This window comes from Pseudophryne corroboree, chromosome 6 (genome assembly GCF_028390025.1).
Source record: "Pseudophryne corroboree isolate aPseCor3 chromosome 6, aPseCor3.hap2, whole genome shotgun sequence".
NCBI classification, from domain to species: domain Eukaryota; kingdom Metazoa; phylum Chordata; class Amphibia; order Anura; family Myobatrachidae; genus Pseudophryne; species Pseudophryne corroboree.
In genome coordinates, this window is record NC_086449.1 from 381,119,352 (window position 1) to 381,137,643 (window position 18,292).

The following is an 18,292-nucleotide window of genomic DNA, read 5'->3' on the forward strand; positions in this document are numbered from 1 at the left end:
CTCCGGGACACGTCTAGCAGAAGCTAAGGCCAACAACGTGACCGCCTTTCATGTAAGAAATTTGACCTCAACCTCCTGTAGAGGCTCGAACCAGTCCGATTGGAGGAACTGCAACACCATGTTAAGGTCCCAAGGCGCCGTGTGCGGCACAAAGGGAGGTTGAATGTGCAGAACTCCCTTCAAAAAGGTCTGAACTTCAGGGAGGGCAGCCAATTGTTTCTGGAAGAAAATGGATAGGGATGATATCTAGACCTTCACAGATCCCAACCTCAGGCCCATATCCATACTGGCTTGTAGGAAGAGGAGAAACTGTCCCAGTTGAAACTCCACCGCAGGAAAATTCTTGGAATCACACCAAGATACATAATTTTTCCAAATTCGATGGTAATGTTTAGACGTTACTCCTTTCCTAGCCTGCATCAGGGTAGGAATAACCTTGTTCGGAATGCCCCTTTGAGCTAGTATCAGGCGTTCAACCTCCATGCCGTCAAACGTAGCCGCTGTAAGTCTTGATAGGCGAACGGCCCCTGCTGCAGCAGGTCCTCCCGAAGAGGAAGAGGCCTCTGCTCTTCTTGCAGTAGATCCAGAAGATCCGCATACCACGCCCTTCTTGGCCAGTCTGGAGCAATGAGGATCGCTTAAACCCTTGTTCTCCTTATGAGCTTTAGAACTCTTGGGATGAGTGGAAGTGAAGGAAACACGTACACCGACTGGAACACCCACGGAGTCACTAGGGCGTCCACCGCCACTGCTTGCGGGTCCCTCGACCTGGAATACCGCCGAAGCTTCTTGTTGAGACGAGAGACCATCATGTCAATCTGGGGTACGCCCCAAAGATCAGTTACCTCCTTGAACACCTCCGGATGGAGACCCCACTCCCCTCGATGGAGATCGTGTCTGCTGAGGAAGTCCGCTTCCCAGTTGTCTACTAACGGAATTAAGATTGCTGACAGCGCCAACTCGTGTTTTTCTGCCCAGAGTATGATTCTTGTTACCTCTGACACTGCAGCTCTGCTCTTCGTTCCGCCCTGTCGGTTTATGTAAGCCACTGTTGTCACATTGTCCGACAGCACTCGAACGGGTGTATTTCTCAGAAGATGGGCCGCTTGGAGAAGACCGTTGTAGACGGCTCTTAGTTCCAGAATGTTTATCGGCAGGCCGGCTTCCAGACTTGACCACCTTCCTTGGAAGGTTTCCCCTTGAGTGACTGCGCCCCAGCCCCGGAGACTTGCATCCGTGGTTAGAAGGATCCAGTCCTGAATCCTGAACCTGCGGCCTTCCAGAAGGTGAGGCAGTTGCAGCCATCAGTGGAGTGAAATCCTGGCCTTTGGTGACAGACGTATTCTCTGGTGCATGTGTAGATGGGATCCCGACCACTTGTCCAAGAGATCCAGTTGGAACGACAGAGCGTGAAACCTCCCGTACTACAGGGCCTCGTAAGAGGCCACCATCTTTCCCAGAAGGCGAATGCACTGATTAACAGACACCCAGGTTGGCTTCAGGACATCCCGGACCATCGTTTGAAGCACTAACGCCTTTTCCCATGGAAGAAACACCCTCTGCACCTCAGTGTCGAGGATCATTCCCAGAAAGGACAACCTCCTGGTTGGTTCCAAATGAGATTTTGGAAGATTCAGGATCCAACCATGTTCCCTGAGAGCTGGGTCGTGAGAGCTATGGACCGTAACAGCTTCTCCTTGGACAATGCCTTTATCAACAGAACGTACAGATACGGAATTATGTTCACCCCCTGTCTGGAGAATCATCATTTCCACCATCACCTTAGTGAATACCCTCGGTGCTGTGGAGAGGCCAAATGGTAGGGCCTGGAACTGAAAATGGCAGTCCATCAGTAAGAATCGAAGATAAGCTTGATGCGACAGCCAAATCAGAATGTGGAGGTATGCATCCTTGATATCCAGGGATACCAGAAATTCCCCCTCCTCCAGACATGATATCACTGCCCTTAGAGACTACATTTTGAACTTGAACTCCCTCAGAAAGGGATTTAATGATTTTAAGTTCAGAATGGGCCTGACCGAACCATCCGGTTTCGGTACCACAAAAAGGTTCGAATAGTAACCTTTATTTTGCATATGAGGTGGTACTGGCACAATGACCTGTGCCTCCACCAACTGCTGGACGGCTTCTTGCAGGACAATCCTGTCTGCCAGCAAAGCTGGCAGGCCTGATTTGAAAAATCGGTGAGGAGGGAGTTTTTGAAATTCCAGCCTGTACCCCTGAGACACAATATCTTGCACCCAGGGGACCAGGCCGGATCACACCCAAACGTGACTGCAATGCCTGAGTCTCGCTCCCACCGGCCCTACCTCCGGGGCATGCAGTCCACCGTCATGCGGAGGACTTTGGTGTACCACGCATCTAACGCTTCCCCAAAGTGAGCCTGACCTGTGTAGGGTAGGGTCTCCATACTTCTCCTGGATTCCACGACGGCAGACCACTGGCGCAACCACAGTCCTCGACGAGCTGATACAGACATGGAAGAAATTCCCGCAGCCATGGAACCCAGGTCTTTCATGGATTCTACCAGAAATACTGCTAAATCCTGAATGTTACGTAAAAACAATTGAACATCACATTTCACCATAGTATCCAAGTCTTCAAGTAGCGTGCCTGACCACTTTACTATAGCTTTGGCAATCCAAGCACTGGAAATAGTTGGACGTAGTATTGCCCCAGAAGCCGTGTACATGGATTTGAGCGTATTATCAAATTTACGATCAGCCGGCTCTTTTAAGGCGGTAGATCCTGGAAGAGGTGAAACCACCTTTTTTGAGTCTGGATACTGACGAGTCAACAATAGGCGGGTTTTCCCATTTTTTCCTATCCTCTACTGGGAAAGGAAATGCCACCAGAAACCTTTTAGGTATCTGGAATTTTTTATCCGGGTTTTCCCAAGCCTTTTCAAAAATAGCATTTAATTCCTTTGATGCAGGGAAGGTTAACGAGGCTTTCTTATTTTCAGTGAAGTAAGCCTCCTCAACCTGCTCAGGTGTTGTATCAGCAATATTCAACACATCTCTAATAGCCTCTATCATCAACTGTACCCCTTTAGCAAGAGCTGCTGCCCCCCAGCAACACATCCCCGTCACCGTGTCACGATCCGGGTATCTGGACGCCATTACTTGCCTTTCAGATGTCTCCTGAGGCTGGCTCAGCGTTCCAAGGCCGGATCTCATCTGTGTCCACATTCTGCATATCCCTCCTGTCACGCTGAGACGCTGTCACAGCGGCGCCATGTTTGAATCCTGCATGGCGTCTCCTGTCCTCTGCGGCCGGCGCCGCCATTACTGTTATGTTTCCACATGGTTTCCAAACCAGCTTTCCCTCCAAGTTCTAACATCGACGCAGCCATGTTGGATCCGATCACGTCTCAGTTCCACCAATCCACTGCCTCTGGAAATCTGCATAATTGCCCAGCCAATGCCTGCATTGCTGCAGGTATAAGTATCCTGTGCCTGGAAATCGTCAGTGCTTTGTTTGTCATACCTTGTTCCAGTCTCTCTCTGCTGTGGTTGTTTTTCCAGGTTCCAGCTCCTGTCTCCAGCATCCACTAAGAGACCCGCACCTGCCTACCATCCTGCGGTGCAGCCTGACTCTGCAGTCCTCCGTGGCTGATCCAGCTTCCAGCTATTAACCCATCTGCTTCCAGCAGCCTGTTTCCAGCAGATTCCAGTATCCTTAAAGTGCCGGTGTTGTTCCAGCGGATTCCTACTTATCAGCAGTATCCACTACCACTGGTAACCATCCTTCAACTCCTCTGTTTCCACGCTCCCTAGCATCTTACAGTTTCCACTCCGTGTATCATCACCTGGCTGGTTCAATCCAGCATTCACTCAGTGACTTTATCACCTGGCTGATCCCACTCAGCATCCACTCCGTGTCTTACCACCTGGCTGGTTCTATCCAGCAAACACAACAGCTGATTCAAGTTACCAGCTTCATCTATTCCATCTACTGGCATGTTCCTTGGTTATCTGCACTACTACAGCCAGGCCTGGTAAGGTTTTTCCATCAAGGACTTTAACAGCTGTTCTTAACCTACCAGTGTTCTGTTACACCTTCCATGGTCAAAGTGTTCCAGGAATATTATTTATTGCCACTGTCATCATTTGCTGTCTGTTGTTACACGGAGTTTGTTAATAAACTTTTAATTTACTTTTACCTGGTTGTCATGGTCACACCTTCGGGTTTCCTTTTAACACTTACATGTCCAGGGGTCTGATTAAACCTCCCCGGTTTAAGTTCCTCTCAGCCCCTACAACTGAGGCTTCCTCCTGTCAGCTAAAACCCTCAGTTGTGACAGTAAGCACTGACCATATGAATCCAGCCGGAGACCAGGATCAAGCGGTTAGGCCGATGCAAGAACTGGCAGCCCAACTTGAACATCAGGAGGCTGCACAAGGCCATATCATCTGCTGTCTCCAGGATCTCTCTACGCGGCTGGATGGGATTCAAACGACCCTCCGTGAACCTGACACGTCCGGTGCGTCCACCACAGTGACACCAGCTGTAACCCCACCCACCTTGCCCATTTCCATTCCACGTCTTCATCTTCCAACGCCAGCAAAATTTGACGGATCTCCAAGGTTCTGCAGGGGATTTCTCAACCAATGCGAAATCCATTTTGAGCTTCAACCTGGCAATTTCCCCAGTGACCGTACTAAAATTGCCTATATCATCTGCCTTCTCAGCGGCTCAGCCCTTGACTGGGCATCACCTTTATGGGAGAAGTCTGATCCCCTGCTGTCCTCCTATACTGACTTTGTGGCAACATTCAGGCGCATCTTCGACGAGCCAGGCCAGGTAACCTCTGCTTCATCTGAGATTCTCCGTTTACGCCAGGGAACACGTACTGTGGGACAGTATCTAATACAGTTCCAAATCCTGGCATCCGAACTGGCATGGAACAACGAGGCCCTGTATGCTGCATTCTGGCATGGCTTATCTGAGCGCATCAAGGATGAGTTAGCTACCAGAGACTTGCCCTCTAAGTTGGATGAGCTAATTTCATTATGCACGAAGGTTGATCTACGGTTCAGCAAAAGAGCAATTGAGCGGGGAAGGTCATCCACTCCAAAATCCTCTGCCCCTCCTCCTCGTCAACCGTCTCCGTCCGAAGATGAGCCCATGCAAATTGGTCGTTCCCGTCTATCCCCTGCTGAGCGCCGAAGACGTCTTTCCGAGTTCCTCTGTCTCTACTGTGCAGCTCCGTCTCACGCAATCAATGCCTGTCCCAAACGTCCGGGACTTCAAGTCCTAGCTCGCCAAGGAGAGGGCCGGCTAGGAGTAATGCTCTCCTCTCCATCTCCTCGTGATTGTAATCTCCCAGTCTCGCTTCAAATTGCTCAACGTTACAGGAACGTCATTGCCCTCCTTGATTCCGGAGCAGCTGGGAATTTCATAACCGAAGCTTATGTTAAACGGTGGTCCCTACACACGAGAGACTTTCCTCGTCCATCTCCTTGACTGCCGTGGATGGCAGCAAGATATTTCCCTCCAAGTTCTAACATGGGCGCAGCCATGTTGGATCCGATCACGTCTCAGTTCCACCAATCCACTGCCTCTGGAAATCTGCATAATTGCCCAGCCAATGCCTGCATTGCTGCAGGTATAAGTATCCTGTGCCTGGGCCAGGAAATCGTCAGTGCTTGGTTTGTCATACCTTGTTCCAGTCTCTCTCTGCTGTGGTTGTTTTTCCAGGTTCCAGCTCCTGTCTCCAGCATCCACTAAGAGACCCGCACCTGCCTACCATCCTGCGGTGCAGCCTGACTCTGCAGTCCTCCGTGGCTGATCCAGCTTCCAGCTATTAACCCATCTGCTTCCAGCAGCCTGCTTCCAGCAGATTCCAGTATCCTTAAAGTGCCGGTGTTGTTCAAGCGGATTCCTACTTATCAGCAGTATCCACTACCACCGGTAACCATCCTTCAATTCCTCTGTTTCCACGCTCCCTAGCATCTTACAGTTTCCACTCCGTGTATCATCACCTGGCTGGTTCAATCCAGCATTCACTCAGTGACTTTATCACCTGGCTGATCCCACTCAGCATCCACTCCGTGTCTTACCACCTGTCTGGTTCTATCCAGCAAACACAACAGCTGATTCAAGTTACCAGCTTCATCTATTCCATCTACTGGCATGTTCCTTGATTATCTGCACTACTACAGCCAGGCCTGGTAAGGTTTTTCCATTTCCCATCAAGGACTTTAACAGCTGTTCTTAACCTACCAGTGCTCTGTTACACCTTCCATGGTCAAAGTGTTCCAGGAATATTATTTATTGCCACTGTCATCATTTGCTGTCTGTTGTTACACGGAGTTTGTTAATAAACTTTTAATTTACTTTTACCTTGTTGTCATGGTCACACCTTCGGGTTTCCTTTTAACACTTACATGTCCAGGGGTCTGATTAAACCTCCCCGGTTTAAGTTCCTCTCAGCCCCTACAACTGAGGCTTCCTCCTGTCAGCTAAAACCCTCAGTTGTGACACACCGTCTGCAGTGTCAGAATAGGTATCCGTATCATCCTGCATGATCTGCGCAAGACCACGTTTATGTGAATATACAGTGGGGAGCCCTGAGGTACCAGAACTGGGACAGACTGCCATAGAGTTCTGTAAAGCCTGAGCTACAGATTAATTTTGTGCAACCCTATTTGAAATATGAGAAATTAGATTTGATAGAGGATAACCACTCAGGCTCCCTTGCTGGTATCTGTGCTAAACCAGTGCAATCCTGATTACATGGAATGGGATCATCCTGAGAGGACATATCCTCTGCAGCATATGACAGAGTCCCTGGACATTGCTTAATGAAAACCACAGACACTCCACACACACACAGGGGAAGACAGACAGAGTTTCACCCCCAAGAATGGCAAGATAGACACAGAGATTGGAGCCAACCCACACACAGCTCTTTTAATGTAAAGGGAGACCCCTAATAGCGCTGACTGAGCACCTTAATAGGTTACACAGTCTTAATGCAGCCCCCCCCCCCCCCCTTCTACAACCCCCTGATACCTTGAGAGATTGCTGGGGTTGCTGTGGAGGGACTTGCTCTTCCTGGACAGCGCTGTGCAGGCAGGAAAATGGCGCTGAACGCTACTGGGTCCGCTCTGAGAAGCTTAGCCCCCAAAATGGTGCAGTCTGCTCTTCACAAGGATTATACTGGCCTGAGGTAAAATGCTAGCTGAGATCCACGGACCCTGACAGGCTTGCTGACCAGTGCAGGGTTCAGTTCAAACGCTGGCTCAGGGTGCCCCTCACAGTGCCGCACTAAGTACCGCTCAGCCTCCGGAGCGCAGTTAGTACTGCGCTTCTACCCTGTTGCCGCCATCTTCACACCGGCCCCCTGCTTGCTAGGGGGGTCGGTGACTCACTCGCCACTGACCTTCAGCTCTGTAAGGGGGTGGCGGCATGCTGCTGGGGTGAGCTATCCTCTGTGGCGGGGAACGATCTATCCCCTCAGGAGCTCAGTGTCCTGTCAGCGGAGATAGTGGCTCAGACCCCGCAGGGCGGACACTAATCCCCCCCGCTTAGTCCCACGAAGCAGGGAGGCTGTTGACAGCAGCCTCCCTGTAAAATAATAAAATCTAAAAAAAAAAAACTTTACTAAAGAAGCTCTGTAGAGCTCCCCTAGCTGTGACCGGCTTCTCCGGGCACATTTTCTAAACTGAGTCTGGTAGGAGGGGCATAGAGGGAGGAGCCAGCCCACACTCTCAAACTCCTAAAGTGCCAATGGCTCCTGGTGGACCCGTCTATACCCCATGGTACTAATGTGACCCCAGCAACCTCTAGGACGTAAGAGAAAAATACTTAAAACAACTAAGGCCCAGATTTATCAAGCCTTGGAGAGTGATAAATAGCATGGTGATAAAGTACCAACCAATCAGCTCCTACATGTCAATTTTCAAACACAGCCTGTAACACGGCAGTTAGGAGCTGGTTGATTGGTAGTTTATCACCGTGCAATTTATCACTCTCCAAGGCTTGATAAGAATGGCAATAACAAGGCTACACCAACACACATCTCTTGTCTGGTATCAAAATATCTCCTAACTCCACCGCTCTTCACTGCACAAGAGCTGTCTCATCTACACTAATTACCTTCTTCTATTCACAATGGGTGGTATTCATGTGACCGGCGGTCAGGAGACCGACCTCCAACATCTCACTCCCTCATTATCCCGACGATCGGGATGTTGACCAACAGGGACTACTTCCACTCGTGGGTGTCCACGATACCCATAGAGTGGGAATAGAACTGCCACAGAGCCCCCCACCGGGATCCCGGCATCGATATGCTGACCGTCTGTCAGCCATACCACACCCTTAACAATTACAGGAGTTTATTGGGTTGCACCCATTTTGTGGAATACAGTTTCTTTAAGCGTTCCCTGAAAACTCACCCCTTCAGACAAGCCTTTCAACTTCCACAACCACCCACTTAACCTATCTAAACTATTCTACCTAATTAACTCCACTCTAAACAGACCAACAAATTGTACATATTTTCTTTCCATACTCAAAATCCCCCTAACCCTAAGCCAAAACTACTGCCAACACTGCTGTACAGTCACGGAAGCACTTTTTATGTATAGCACTTAACCTCCTTCCTGTTTTCTTATGCTCTTACCCCTGTCTCTAAGTTAACACCCAGTCTTGTCTTATTACTGTAAGAGCAACCAAATATGCCTGGGCTATATAAAAGTAAAAAAAATGAATGCATTTCAGACTAAAAAGGAAAGTACTGATATACCTGTAAGAGTGGCCGCTGGACACCCAGAATCTTCATGGTGTCAGCACTTGCTAGTAACTTCAAGGGATCGGACACCTTGGTGACTCCTTCAATTTCCTTGTTTATCTCTGCCAACACCTGATTTAGGAAAATGTTCTTGATGTAAATATTAAGAAACTCTCTCAAGGTGCACTGTTTAGCTGGTCCAAATCCAATGGCATGCTCAACCTCTTGAATAAATCTAGAAGGAAGACAGACAGAACACAATATTTGTAAGCCCAACTGCAATGTACAGCATATGCTTGTGACACTGAAATATGTGAGGTACTCTGTATTAATAAGGAATGGCTTGTCTATATGTAACAGATTTGATACTGTATTTGCTAGTTTATTGCTTGTAAACTACTGGAACAGTGACCGTTCTGCACAATTCTCACACTATCATTAATATAATGCAACTAAACTTCACAAATAAGATACCACGGTTAAAGCGGAATATCATAATTCACATCAATGTCATTGTATGTATGTCACCAGCTAGAACTACTTTAATCCTGGAGACTTCAGTTGAATACTACACCTGAATGAGGAATGAAAGTGAATTCCAAACGCCAATATCTTGGAACGTTTCTCTTGGCAAGACCAGGCTTATGTCTGAAAGGGGACAACCCAGGAATTTCCCAGGTCTCAGGTATAGTGTGAAAGCGTCCCCGCGCTCATTCATCGCTGGTGCCCTGACGGCTGTGCATGCAGGCCAATATGGACGATCTCGTCCATATTTGCCTGCAGTTCTATGGAGCCGTGTGACGGGGGGAGTGAAGAAAACTTCACTCCCCCCGTCATTGCCCCCCCCCCGCCAAGTCGCCCGACGGTGGATATGGCCGACCCGGCGGGAGGGGCAATGACGGGGGGAGTGAAGTTTCTCGGTGGCGGATCTTTAAATGTGTAGGGCCCATTAGTGTGCCTTGAGGACTGTGGTTGGGAATGCCTGGTCTACACCTTGACAAATATACCCATATGGGATTCTCCAACTCCATTGTTCATTAACATTTCATTTGGATGCACAAGTCCATGTTGCATCAAGATGACAAATTTATTTGAGAGCTTCACAGATGTTTTCAAATCTCCAATAACTCACTAATATATTTTAATAAAGTTTAGGTATTTCACACTTCTCACTCAGCTTTACATTATTTAGTGCTAGATTATTTTTAGCTTACATTAATAATCATAAAACTACTCTAGGGATCTCAGGAAAAATGGCCACATGTATCAGCTCTAGAGGCTTCAGGATGGTACTACAGGATATTTACAGTAACTATTAATAGAACTTTATGTACAGGTGTATATCACAGGGAAAATAAAAAAATCAACAAGATTAAAATAATGACATAACCACTTCTGTGTCAGAACAGTCATTCAATCAGAACCCTGGTCTTTACAATTGCCAGTTTATGCTCTTCAGACTTCCAACAGTGTCTATTTTTCAAATGGCTTTTCAGGAAAAAAGTGATAATGTTCCTGAACTACAAATAGAGCTTTACTGCCTGCATAAATAAAACAGAAAATAAACAACCAAGCCCCCTGGCAGGACACTAACTCACTGTTTGACCCTTTACTATACTGGGCAGCTGGTCTGGATCACACAATTTCACTTAGAAGTCGCAGTCTTCTCTCTCCCAGGTAAGAACTCCTGGGCCAGTATTTACTAAGAATCCGAGTTTGTCCGATTTGTGTTTTTTTTTTCTAAGTCCCAATCCGGGAATTCACTAAGCACCAATCTCGGCAGTGTTTGGACTATTCGTAATGGTTTGAATGACAACGTTCAGAAATACGAATGAATAGACCATCGGTCAAACGCGGCTGTTATTTCATAGAATCCGGGCATTCACTATTCATTCGTATTTGGGTGTTAGTTTCTGAGTGCTCAAGTGCGGGTCTGTTTTTTTTCGATTCGTTAAAAAAAGCAGCAATAAAATAGAACTGCTTTTTCCAGTCGAGTTTGGATAACCATGCACGGATCAGTGAGATCTGTGCATGGTTATCTATGGGAAAGGGTCTGTTTAGTGTAAAATCTGAAAAAAAAATTGCGTGGGGTCCCCCCTCCTAAGAACAACCAGCCTCGGGCTCTTTGAGCCGGTCCTGGTTGAAAAAATATGGGGGAAAAAATGACAGGGGTTCCCCCATATTTAATCAACCAGCACCGGTCTCTGCGCCTGGTCCTGCGGTCAGCGGTGAGGTTACTTTCAGTAAACCGCTGAAAGCAAAGTTCCCACTATTGGCTACAATGGAGCGCATAGGCGCTACATTGTATCTGTGCCGTGTGCTGCCTGACAGACACTACAGGAGCATACAGCCAATCAGGAGAGTGCCACGACGTGGCGCTCCCTGATTGACTGAAGGGACTCTCTTTGACAGGAGTCAGGGGGGGCCCTGGCAGCCGGGGAAAGGGGTCCCATGTGTAAACATGGGGCCCCTTTCAGCGCGTGGTCGGGTTTCCGTTTTATTTTTTTGCCAAGTACGTGGATTATACAAAGAACAGAAGGTACACCGGATTATGCGAGTATAATTTTTTTCACAGGTACCCCTAGGATTCTACATGGAGAAGAGGACCGAGCCTCGTGGGAACATAGGTAAGTATGTGTGTATGTTGGTGTGCATGTATGTAATAAAGTTGTACTGTCACGGTGTGTGTGTCCTGTTTTTATTGGGGATTTTTTTTAGTAGTAGTACTACAGGTACCAGCGGGCCCGGTTTTCCTCCGCATGCTGGTACTTGTGGTTCTCCAAGTACCAGCATGCGGGGGAGGCTTGCTGGGACTTGTAGTACTGCTACTAAAAACAATATTCACAATTTCTCACAAGGCTATCAGCCCCCCATCCGCCGCCCTTGGATGGGGGGGACAGCCTCGGGCTTCACCCCTGGCCCTTGGGTGGCTGGAGGGGGGGGACCCCTTGATTGAAGGGGTCCCCACTCCTCCAGGGTACCCCGGCCAGGGGTGACTAGTTGGGGTTTTAATGGCACGGCCGCAGGGACCGATATCAAAGTGTCCCCCGGCTGTGGCATTATCTCCCCAGCTAGTGGAGCCCGGTGCTGGTTTAAAAAATACGGGGGACCCCTACGCTTTTTGTCCCCCGTATTTTTGGAACCAGGACCAGGCGCAGAGCCCGGTGCTGGTTGATTAAATATGGGGGAACCCCTGTCATTTTTCCCCCCATATTTTTTCAACCAGGACTGGCTCAAAGAGCCTGAGGCTGGTTGTGCTTAGGAGGGGGGACCCCACACAATTTTTTTCAGATTTTTTTTAAGACTTTAATCAACTTTTTAAGGTACACAATGAAGCCCTGCACGGATCTCACAGATCCGGCCGGGATTCCTTGTGTTTTGTCAGGCAGTGTTTTACTCATCACTCCCGTAAAACACTGCCTGATATTACGAATCACATCGACATCGGAAAAAACGATTGTGCAAAACTCGGCAGCTTAGTGAATAACCGTATCAGGATTCAAAAAGTTGCAGTAAAATGCACCCGATACCATTCGAGTTCAAACACCCTTAAAAACGGCAAAAACACGAATATTAGTAAATAAACCCCCTGGACTTCTCAAAGGCCTCTCTGCCTCTTGCAGTTGTAGGCACATCCTCCAGGCTCTCTCAATAACACAAGCCCATTGACAGAGATATGTGGTCTTTCCTACCTCCTGCAGGTTTAAACACAGGCCTCCTGACCCCCACTGCTTCCTGGCACACGGAGCTCTTCCACTGTCGCCTGGCTGGGTTTCACAACCCCACCTAAGCTATATACACAGTTGTCTGCCCTTAGTCCCAACTGAATTGGTTTCCTGTTCGGCAGGCCTTAGGTGTGGCCATACCTCCTTTTTCTTCCCTGTGTAGGCAGATACCTCCAGCCCCACACAGAATCCATGGCACACTACTGCCATCTATTCTCATATTGCTACACTAATATTAATGACAAAAGAGCTTGCATTTTATACTAAAACTGGAGAATGGTATCTGATTTGTACAATGGAGTATGTATTGTGCCCAGTTATATGGAAGCGGTAACAATACAGAGTAAATGGAATCTGCATTTACTATCCAGAGAATGTGAGCAATTTTGTACATTAGCCACTATATGCTTGCATTTGGTTTGCACATAAACCACCAGAGAATGTTGTCTCTGTTGTACAGTACATTAGACATCAAATACTTGGTTCTGTACAGTAGACTAGCCAGAGAGATTTGGTACAGACACATTGTCTAGTTTACAATACAGACCCCAGTCACTAGAAAGACGACTCCGGTGGACACTAGAATGGGCTTTAAATAAAAGTCAGAAAAAAGCACGCAAGAATAGAAGAGTTGTGGGATGTATACAGAGGTATAACTAGAACTAACTGGAATACATAGCAAAGCACCATCACCTCCTCTATCCACTATATCTGTATGACAGTGCAGCCATCTCAATAAGTCCCTTGTCCCTGATAGAGAGCGACTGTGCGCACATGCCCCCTTCCCCAGTGGTGCTGAGAGAGGGGTGTGTGTACAAATTACCTGGGCCCAGGACTTATGGAGGAGCCCAGTGGGGGCCCCGGGCTCCCTCCCCCTTATCTGGCAGCAGCAGCTGCAGATCTCCTCCTCAGCCCAGCACATGCTGCTGTGTTGCCAGGGAGACGCTTAAAATACAATGATTTCTATGTTATTTTTCTAAGGATGCATTGCCACGCCTCCTATGAATAGGACACACCCCATGTACAGTACTTGGGCCTAGCCAGGCTCTCTACTGCCCTGCCCTTCCCTCTCAATCCGAATCAAAGTGGGCCTGCCTGAACTCTGCCAACCACACTGAGTCACTACTAATTGAGTGGGGTGGATACACACCTCCTGAGTACCGTGGGTAGCTTCTTCTTTAATAGCAGTGTGTTACTGTTAGTACATCAGCTGTCCCGGATGGCTAATCTCTCCTCACTGATGCTGAAAGAAGGTGTGGCTGGGCTCCACAGCCACGAAACCTCCCAACATCAGCGAGGAGAGACAAATCCATGACAGCAGATATGCCTACAGCATCACACTGCTAAGAAAGAAAAAATCTGCGCTCAGGGCTCTTAGTGAGCACCTTCCTTGCATTGAGCAGTTATAACTCGGGGGGAGGCAGGCCCTGTAGCAGCAGCACCAATTTTAGTTGCGCCAATGGAAGTATAGGTTACTTGTCTTGTTGTGGAGCGATCCAAGGTTTCTGATGGAGGTCCTAATCGAAATAATACCAAGAAAATATTGTTATTATGATTTGTTTATAATCCTTTTACATTCCCTTGGGTCTAAATCATCACAACATTCCAAGCAGCTTTATCAGCTTTCATGATGAATGTGTAATAAATGGTTAACATAATATATAAGTGTGTGTGTCATCAGGAACCTGAGCAGTTGTTCATTTTTCTAGAATAACTGTGGAACCACTGTCAATGTTATATATACTTTGTACATTGTTTAATGCTGGAACAGTGGTACAAAAATGCACTTTTATTCTGACCAGATGCAAAGATGATACCCACTTACTTTGCACATGTTCATCTTTGACTGGCACCAGTGACAGTTATCACCTTTGTATATGAATTAAACAGGATGTGTTTGGTTACTCAATCACAGAACAAATTTACTGTAAATATTTTCAAGCTGTTAGAAGACAGCTGGGGTGTAGTGTTATGGGTATTTAGGATAAATGACACCTCGGATGCTTGTCTGCGCATGCTGCGTTAGGGCTGGGAATAGCTCTCCTCCAGTGAGATCCCTGCTGTTTGTGCATGAATGCAGAATTCTACGCTAGATGCACAGCTTCACATACTGCTGCCTCAGCACTATGGCTCTCAGCAGCTGCCTTTATTATCCCCATTTAAAAGTCTCCCTACAGTCTTCCTTGTGTTAAAGGAAAAAAAAAAAGTTGTGCAGATCTGCTACACTGTGAACAGTATAATGTTATAAGACCATAAAGAATCAGATAAACCATTACAAATCTTCTCACAACAGGCTTATTAGAATGCTTTTTATAGATGTTATTGTAACAGTACATAAACCGATAAAATTAAGGAATGAATAAAACTGCATAAATAAAACAGAAGACAGGGTCAAAAGGTTCACATTAAAATGGTAGACACAGGATTTTATGGGTTTCTGTGTCATTTTGTATGCGATTCCAATTAGTGGTAACATAGACCCTCGCCACACTTTGGGCAAGGTGCCTCACTGCACTCAGCATAGGCTATTATTCCCAATCGCAGTCTACGTGTATGGTAAAACAAGCAAACCCCCCCCCCACCCACCAAAAGAAAACCAATAACAAAAACGTGGTAAAAAAAAATATGATTTTAAACCTACCCGTAAATATTTTTCTCGTAGTCCGTAGAGGATGCTGGGACTCCGTAAGGACCATGGGGAATAGACGGGCTCCGCAGGAGACATGGGCACTCTAAGAAAGACTTTGACTCTGGGTGTGCACTGGCTCCTCCCTCTATGCCCCTCCTCCAGACCTCAGTTAGAGAAACTGTGCCCAGAGGAGACGGACAGTACAAGGAAAGGATTTTTGTAATCCAAGGGCAAGATTCATACCAGCCACACCAATCACACCGTATAACTTGTAATATACTACCCAGTTAACAGTATGAAAAACAACATAGCATCAGTCCAAGACCGATGAAACTATAACATAACCCTTATGTAAGCAATAACTATATACAAGTCTTGCAGAAGTAGTCCGCACATGGGACGGGCGCCCAGCATCCTCTACGGACTACGAGAAAAAGATTTACCGTTAGGTTAAAAATCTTATTTTCTCTAACGTCCTAGAGGATGCTGGGACTCCGTAAGGACCATGGGGATTATACCAAAGCTCCCAAACGGGCGGGAGAGTGCGGATGACTTTGCAGCACCGATTGAGCAAACAGGAGGTCCTCCTCAGCCAGGATATCAAACTTTTAGAACTTTGCAAAGGTGTTTGACCCCGACCAAGTAGCAGCTCGGCACAGCTGTAGTGCCGAGACCCCTCGGGCAGACGCCCAAGAAAAGGCCACCTTCCTAGTGGAATGGGCTTTAACCGATTTCGGTAACGGCAATCCTGCCGTAGAATGCGCCTGCTGAATCGTGTTACAGATCCAGCGAGCAATAGTCTGTTTTGAAGCAGGGACGCCAACTTTGTTGGCTGCATACAGGACAAACAGTGCTTCTGTTTTTCTGATCCTAGGCGTTCTGGCCACGTAAATTATCAAAGCCCTGACCACATCAAGGGACTCGGGATCCTCCAAGTCACGTGCAGCCACAGGCACGACAATAGGTTGGTTCATATGGAAGGATGAGACCACCTTAGGCAGGAATTGAGGACGGGTCCGCAATTCCGCTCTATCCATATGGAGAACCAGATAGGGGCTTTTATGTGATAAAGCCGCCAATTCCGACACTCGTCTAGCCGAAGCCAAGGCTAACATCATGACCACCTTCCAGGTGAGATATTTCAACTCCACTGTCTGAAGTGGTTCAAACCAATGTGACTCAAGGAAACTTAACACCATGTTAAGGTCCCAAGGCGCCACCGGAGGTACAAAAGGAGGCTGAATATGCAGAACTCCCTTCACAAAAGTCTGTACTTCAGGTAATGAGGCCAATCCCTTTTGAAAGAAAATGGATAAGGCCGAGATCTGAACCTTAATGGAGCCTAAGTTTAGGCCCAAATTCACTCCAGTTTGTAGGAAGTGAAGAAAACGGCCCAGGTGGAATTCTTCCGTAGGAGCATTCCTGGCCTCACACCAAGAAACATATTTCCTCCATATTCGGTGATAATGTCTAGATGTCACGTCCTTCCTAGCCTTTATTAGCGTAGGAATGACCTCATCCGGAAAACCTTTTTCGGCTAGAATCCGGCGTTCAACTGCCATGCCGTCAAACGCAGCCGCGGTAAGTCTTGGAACAGACAAGGACCTTGTTGTAACAGGTCCTGCCTTAGAGGAAGAGGCCACGGATCTTCTGTGAGCATTTCTTGCAGATCCGGATACCAGGTCCTTCGTGGCCAATCTGGAACAATGAAAATTGTTCTCACTCCTCTTTTTCTTATTATCCTCAACACCTTGGGTATGAGAGGAAGAGGAGGAAACACATATACCGACTGGAACACCCACGGTGTCACTAGGGCGTCCACAGCTACCGCCTGAGGGTCTCTTGACCTGGAGCAATACCTTTGTAGCTTTTTGTTGAGACGGGACGCCATCATGTCTATTTGGGGTAGTCCCCATCGACTTGCAATCTGCGCGAAGACTTCCTGATGAAGTCCCCACTCTCCCGGATGCAGATCGTGTCTGCTGAGGAAGTCTGCTTCCCGGTTGTCCACTCCCGGAATGAACACTGCTGACAGAGCGCTTACATGATTCTCCGCCCAGCGAAGAATCCTGGTGGCTTCCGCCGTTGCCACTCTGCTCCTTGTGCCGCCTTGGCGGTTTACATGAGCTACTGCGGTGATGTTGTCTGACTGGATCAGAACTGATCGATTGCGAAGTAAGATCTCTGCTTGACGCAGGGCGTTGTATATGGCCCTTAGTTCCAGGATGTTGATGTGAAGACAAGTCTCTTGACTTGACCAAAGTCCCTGGAAATTTCTTCCCTGTGTGACTGCTCCCCAACCTCGGAGGCTCGCGTCCGTGGTCACCAGGATCCAGTCCTGAATGCCGAACCTGCGGCCCTCTAGAAGGTGAGCCCTGTTTAGCCACCACAGGAGAGATACTCTGGCCCTGGGGGACAGGGTGATTCTCTGATGCAATTGCAGATACGACCCGGACCATTTGTCCAATAGGTCCCATTGGAAGGTCCTTGCATGGAATCTGCCATATGGAATGGCTTCGTATGTTGCCACCATCTTTCCCAGAACTTGAGTGCAATGATGTACTGACACTTGTTTTGGTTTCAACAAGTTCATGACTAGAGTCATGAGTTCCTGTGCTTTTTCCGTCGGAAGAAAAAATAAGAATTTACTCACCGGTAATTCTATTTCTCGTAGTCCGTAGTGGATGCTGGGTACTCCGTAAGGACCATGGGGTATAGACGGGCTCCGCAGGAGACTGGGCACTCTTAAAAGAAAGATTAGGTACTATATCTGGTGTGCACTGGCTCCTCCCTCTATGCCCCTCCTCCAGACCTCAGTTAGGGAAACTGTGCCCGGAAGAGCTGACATTACTAGGAAAGGATTTGGAATCCAGGGTAAGACTCATACCAGCCACACCAATCACACCGTACAACTCGTGATAACTATACCCAGTTAACAGTATGAACAATAACTGAGCCTCTCTCAACAGATGGCTCATACAATAACCCTTTAGTTAAGCAATAACTATATACATGTATTGCAGAGAGTCCGCACTTGAAGAGGGCTCCCAGCATCCACTACGGACTACGAGAAATAGAATTACCGGTGAGTAAATTCTTATTTTCTCTGATGTCCTAGTGGATGCTGGGTACTCCATAAGAACCATGGGGATTATACCAAAGCTCCCAAACGGG

At 47.6% G+C, this 18,292-nt stretch overlaps 1 protein-coding gene across 1 annotated transcript in view; it reads right to left on the minus strand.

The window, feature by feature from the left end:
* Positions 1–18,292, minus strand: part of EXOC4 (exocyst complex component 4) — an 868,528-nt gene that overhangs the window by 294,771 nt on the left and 555,465 nt on the right. The window contains exon 11 of the mRNA XM_063926760.1: positions 8,780–8,999. Coding sequence (XP_063782830.1) covers positions 8,780–8,999 — 220 coding nt within the window. The remainder of the gene's footprint in view (positions 1–8,779; positions 9,000–18,292) is intronic.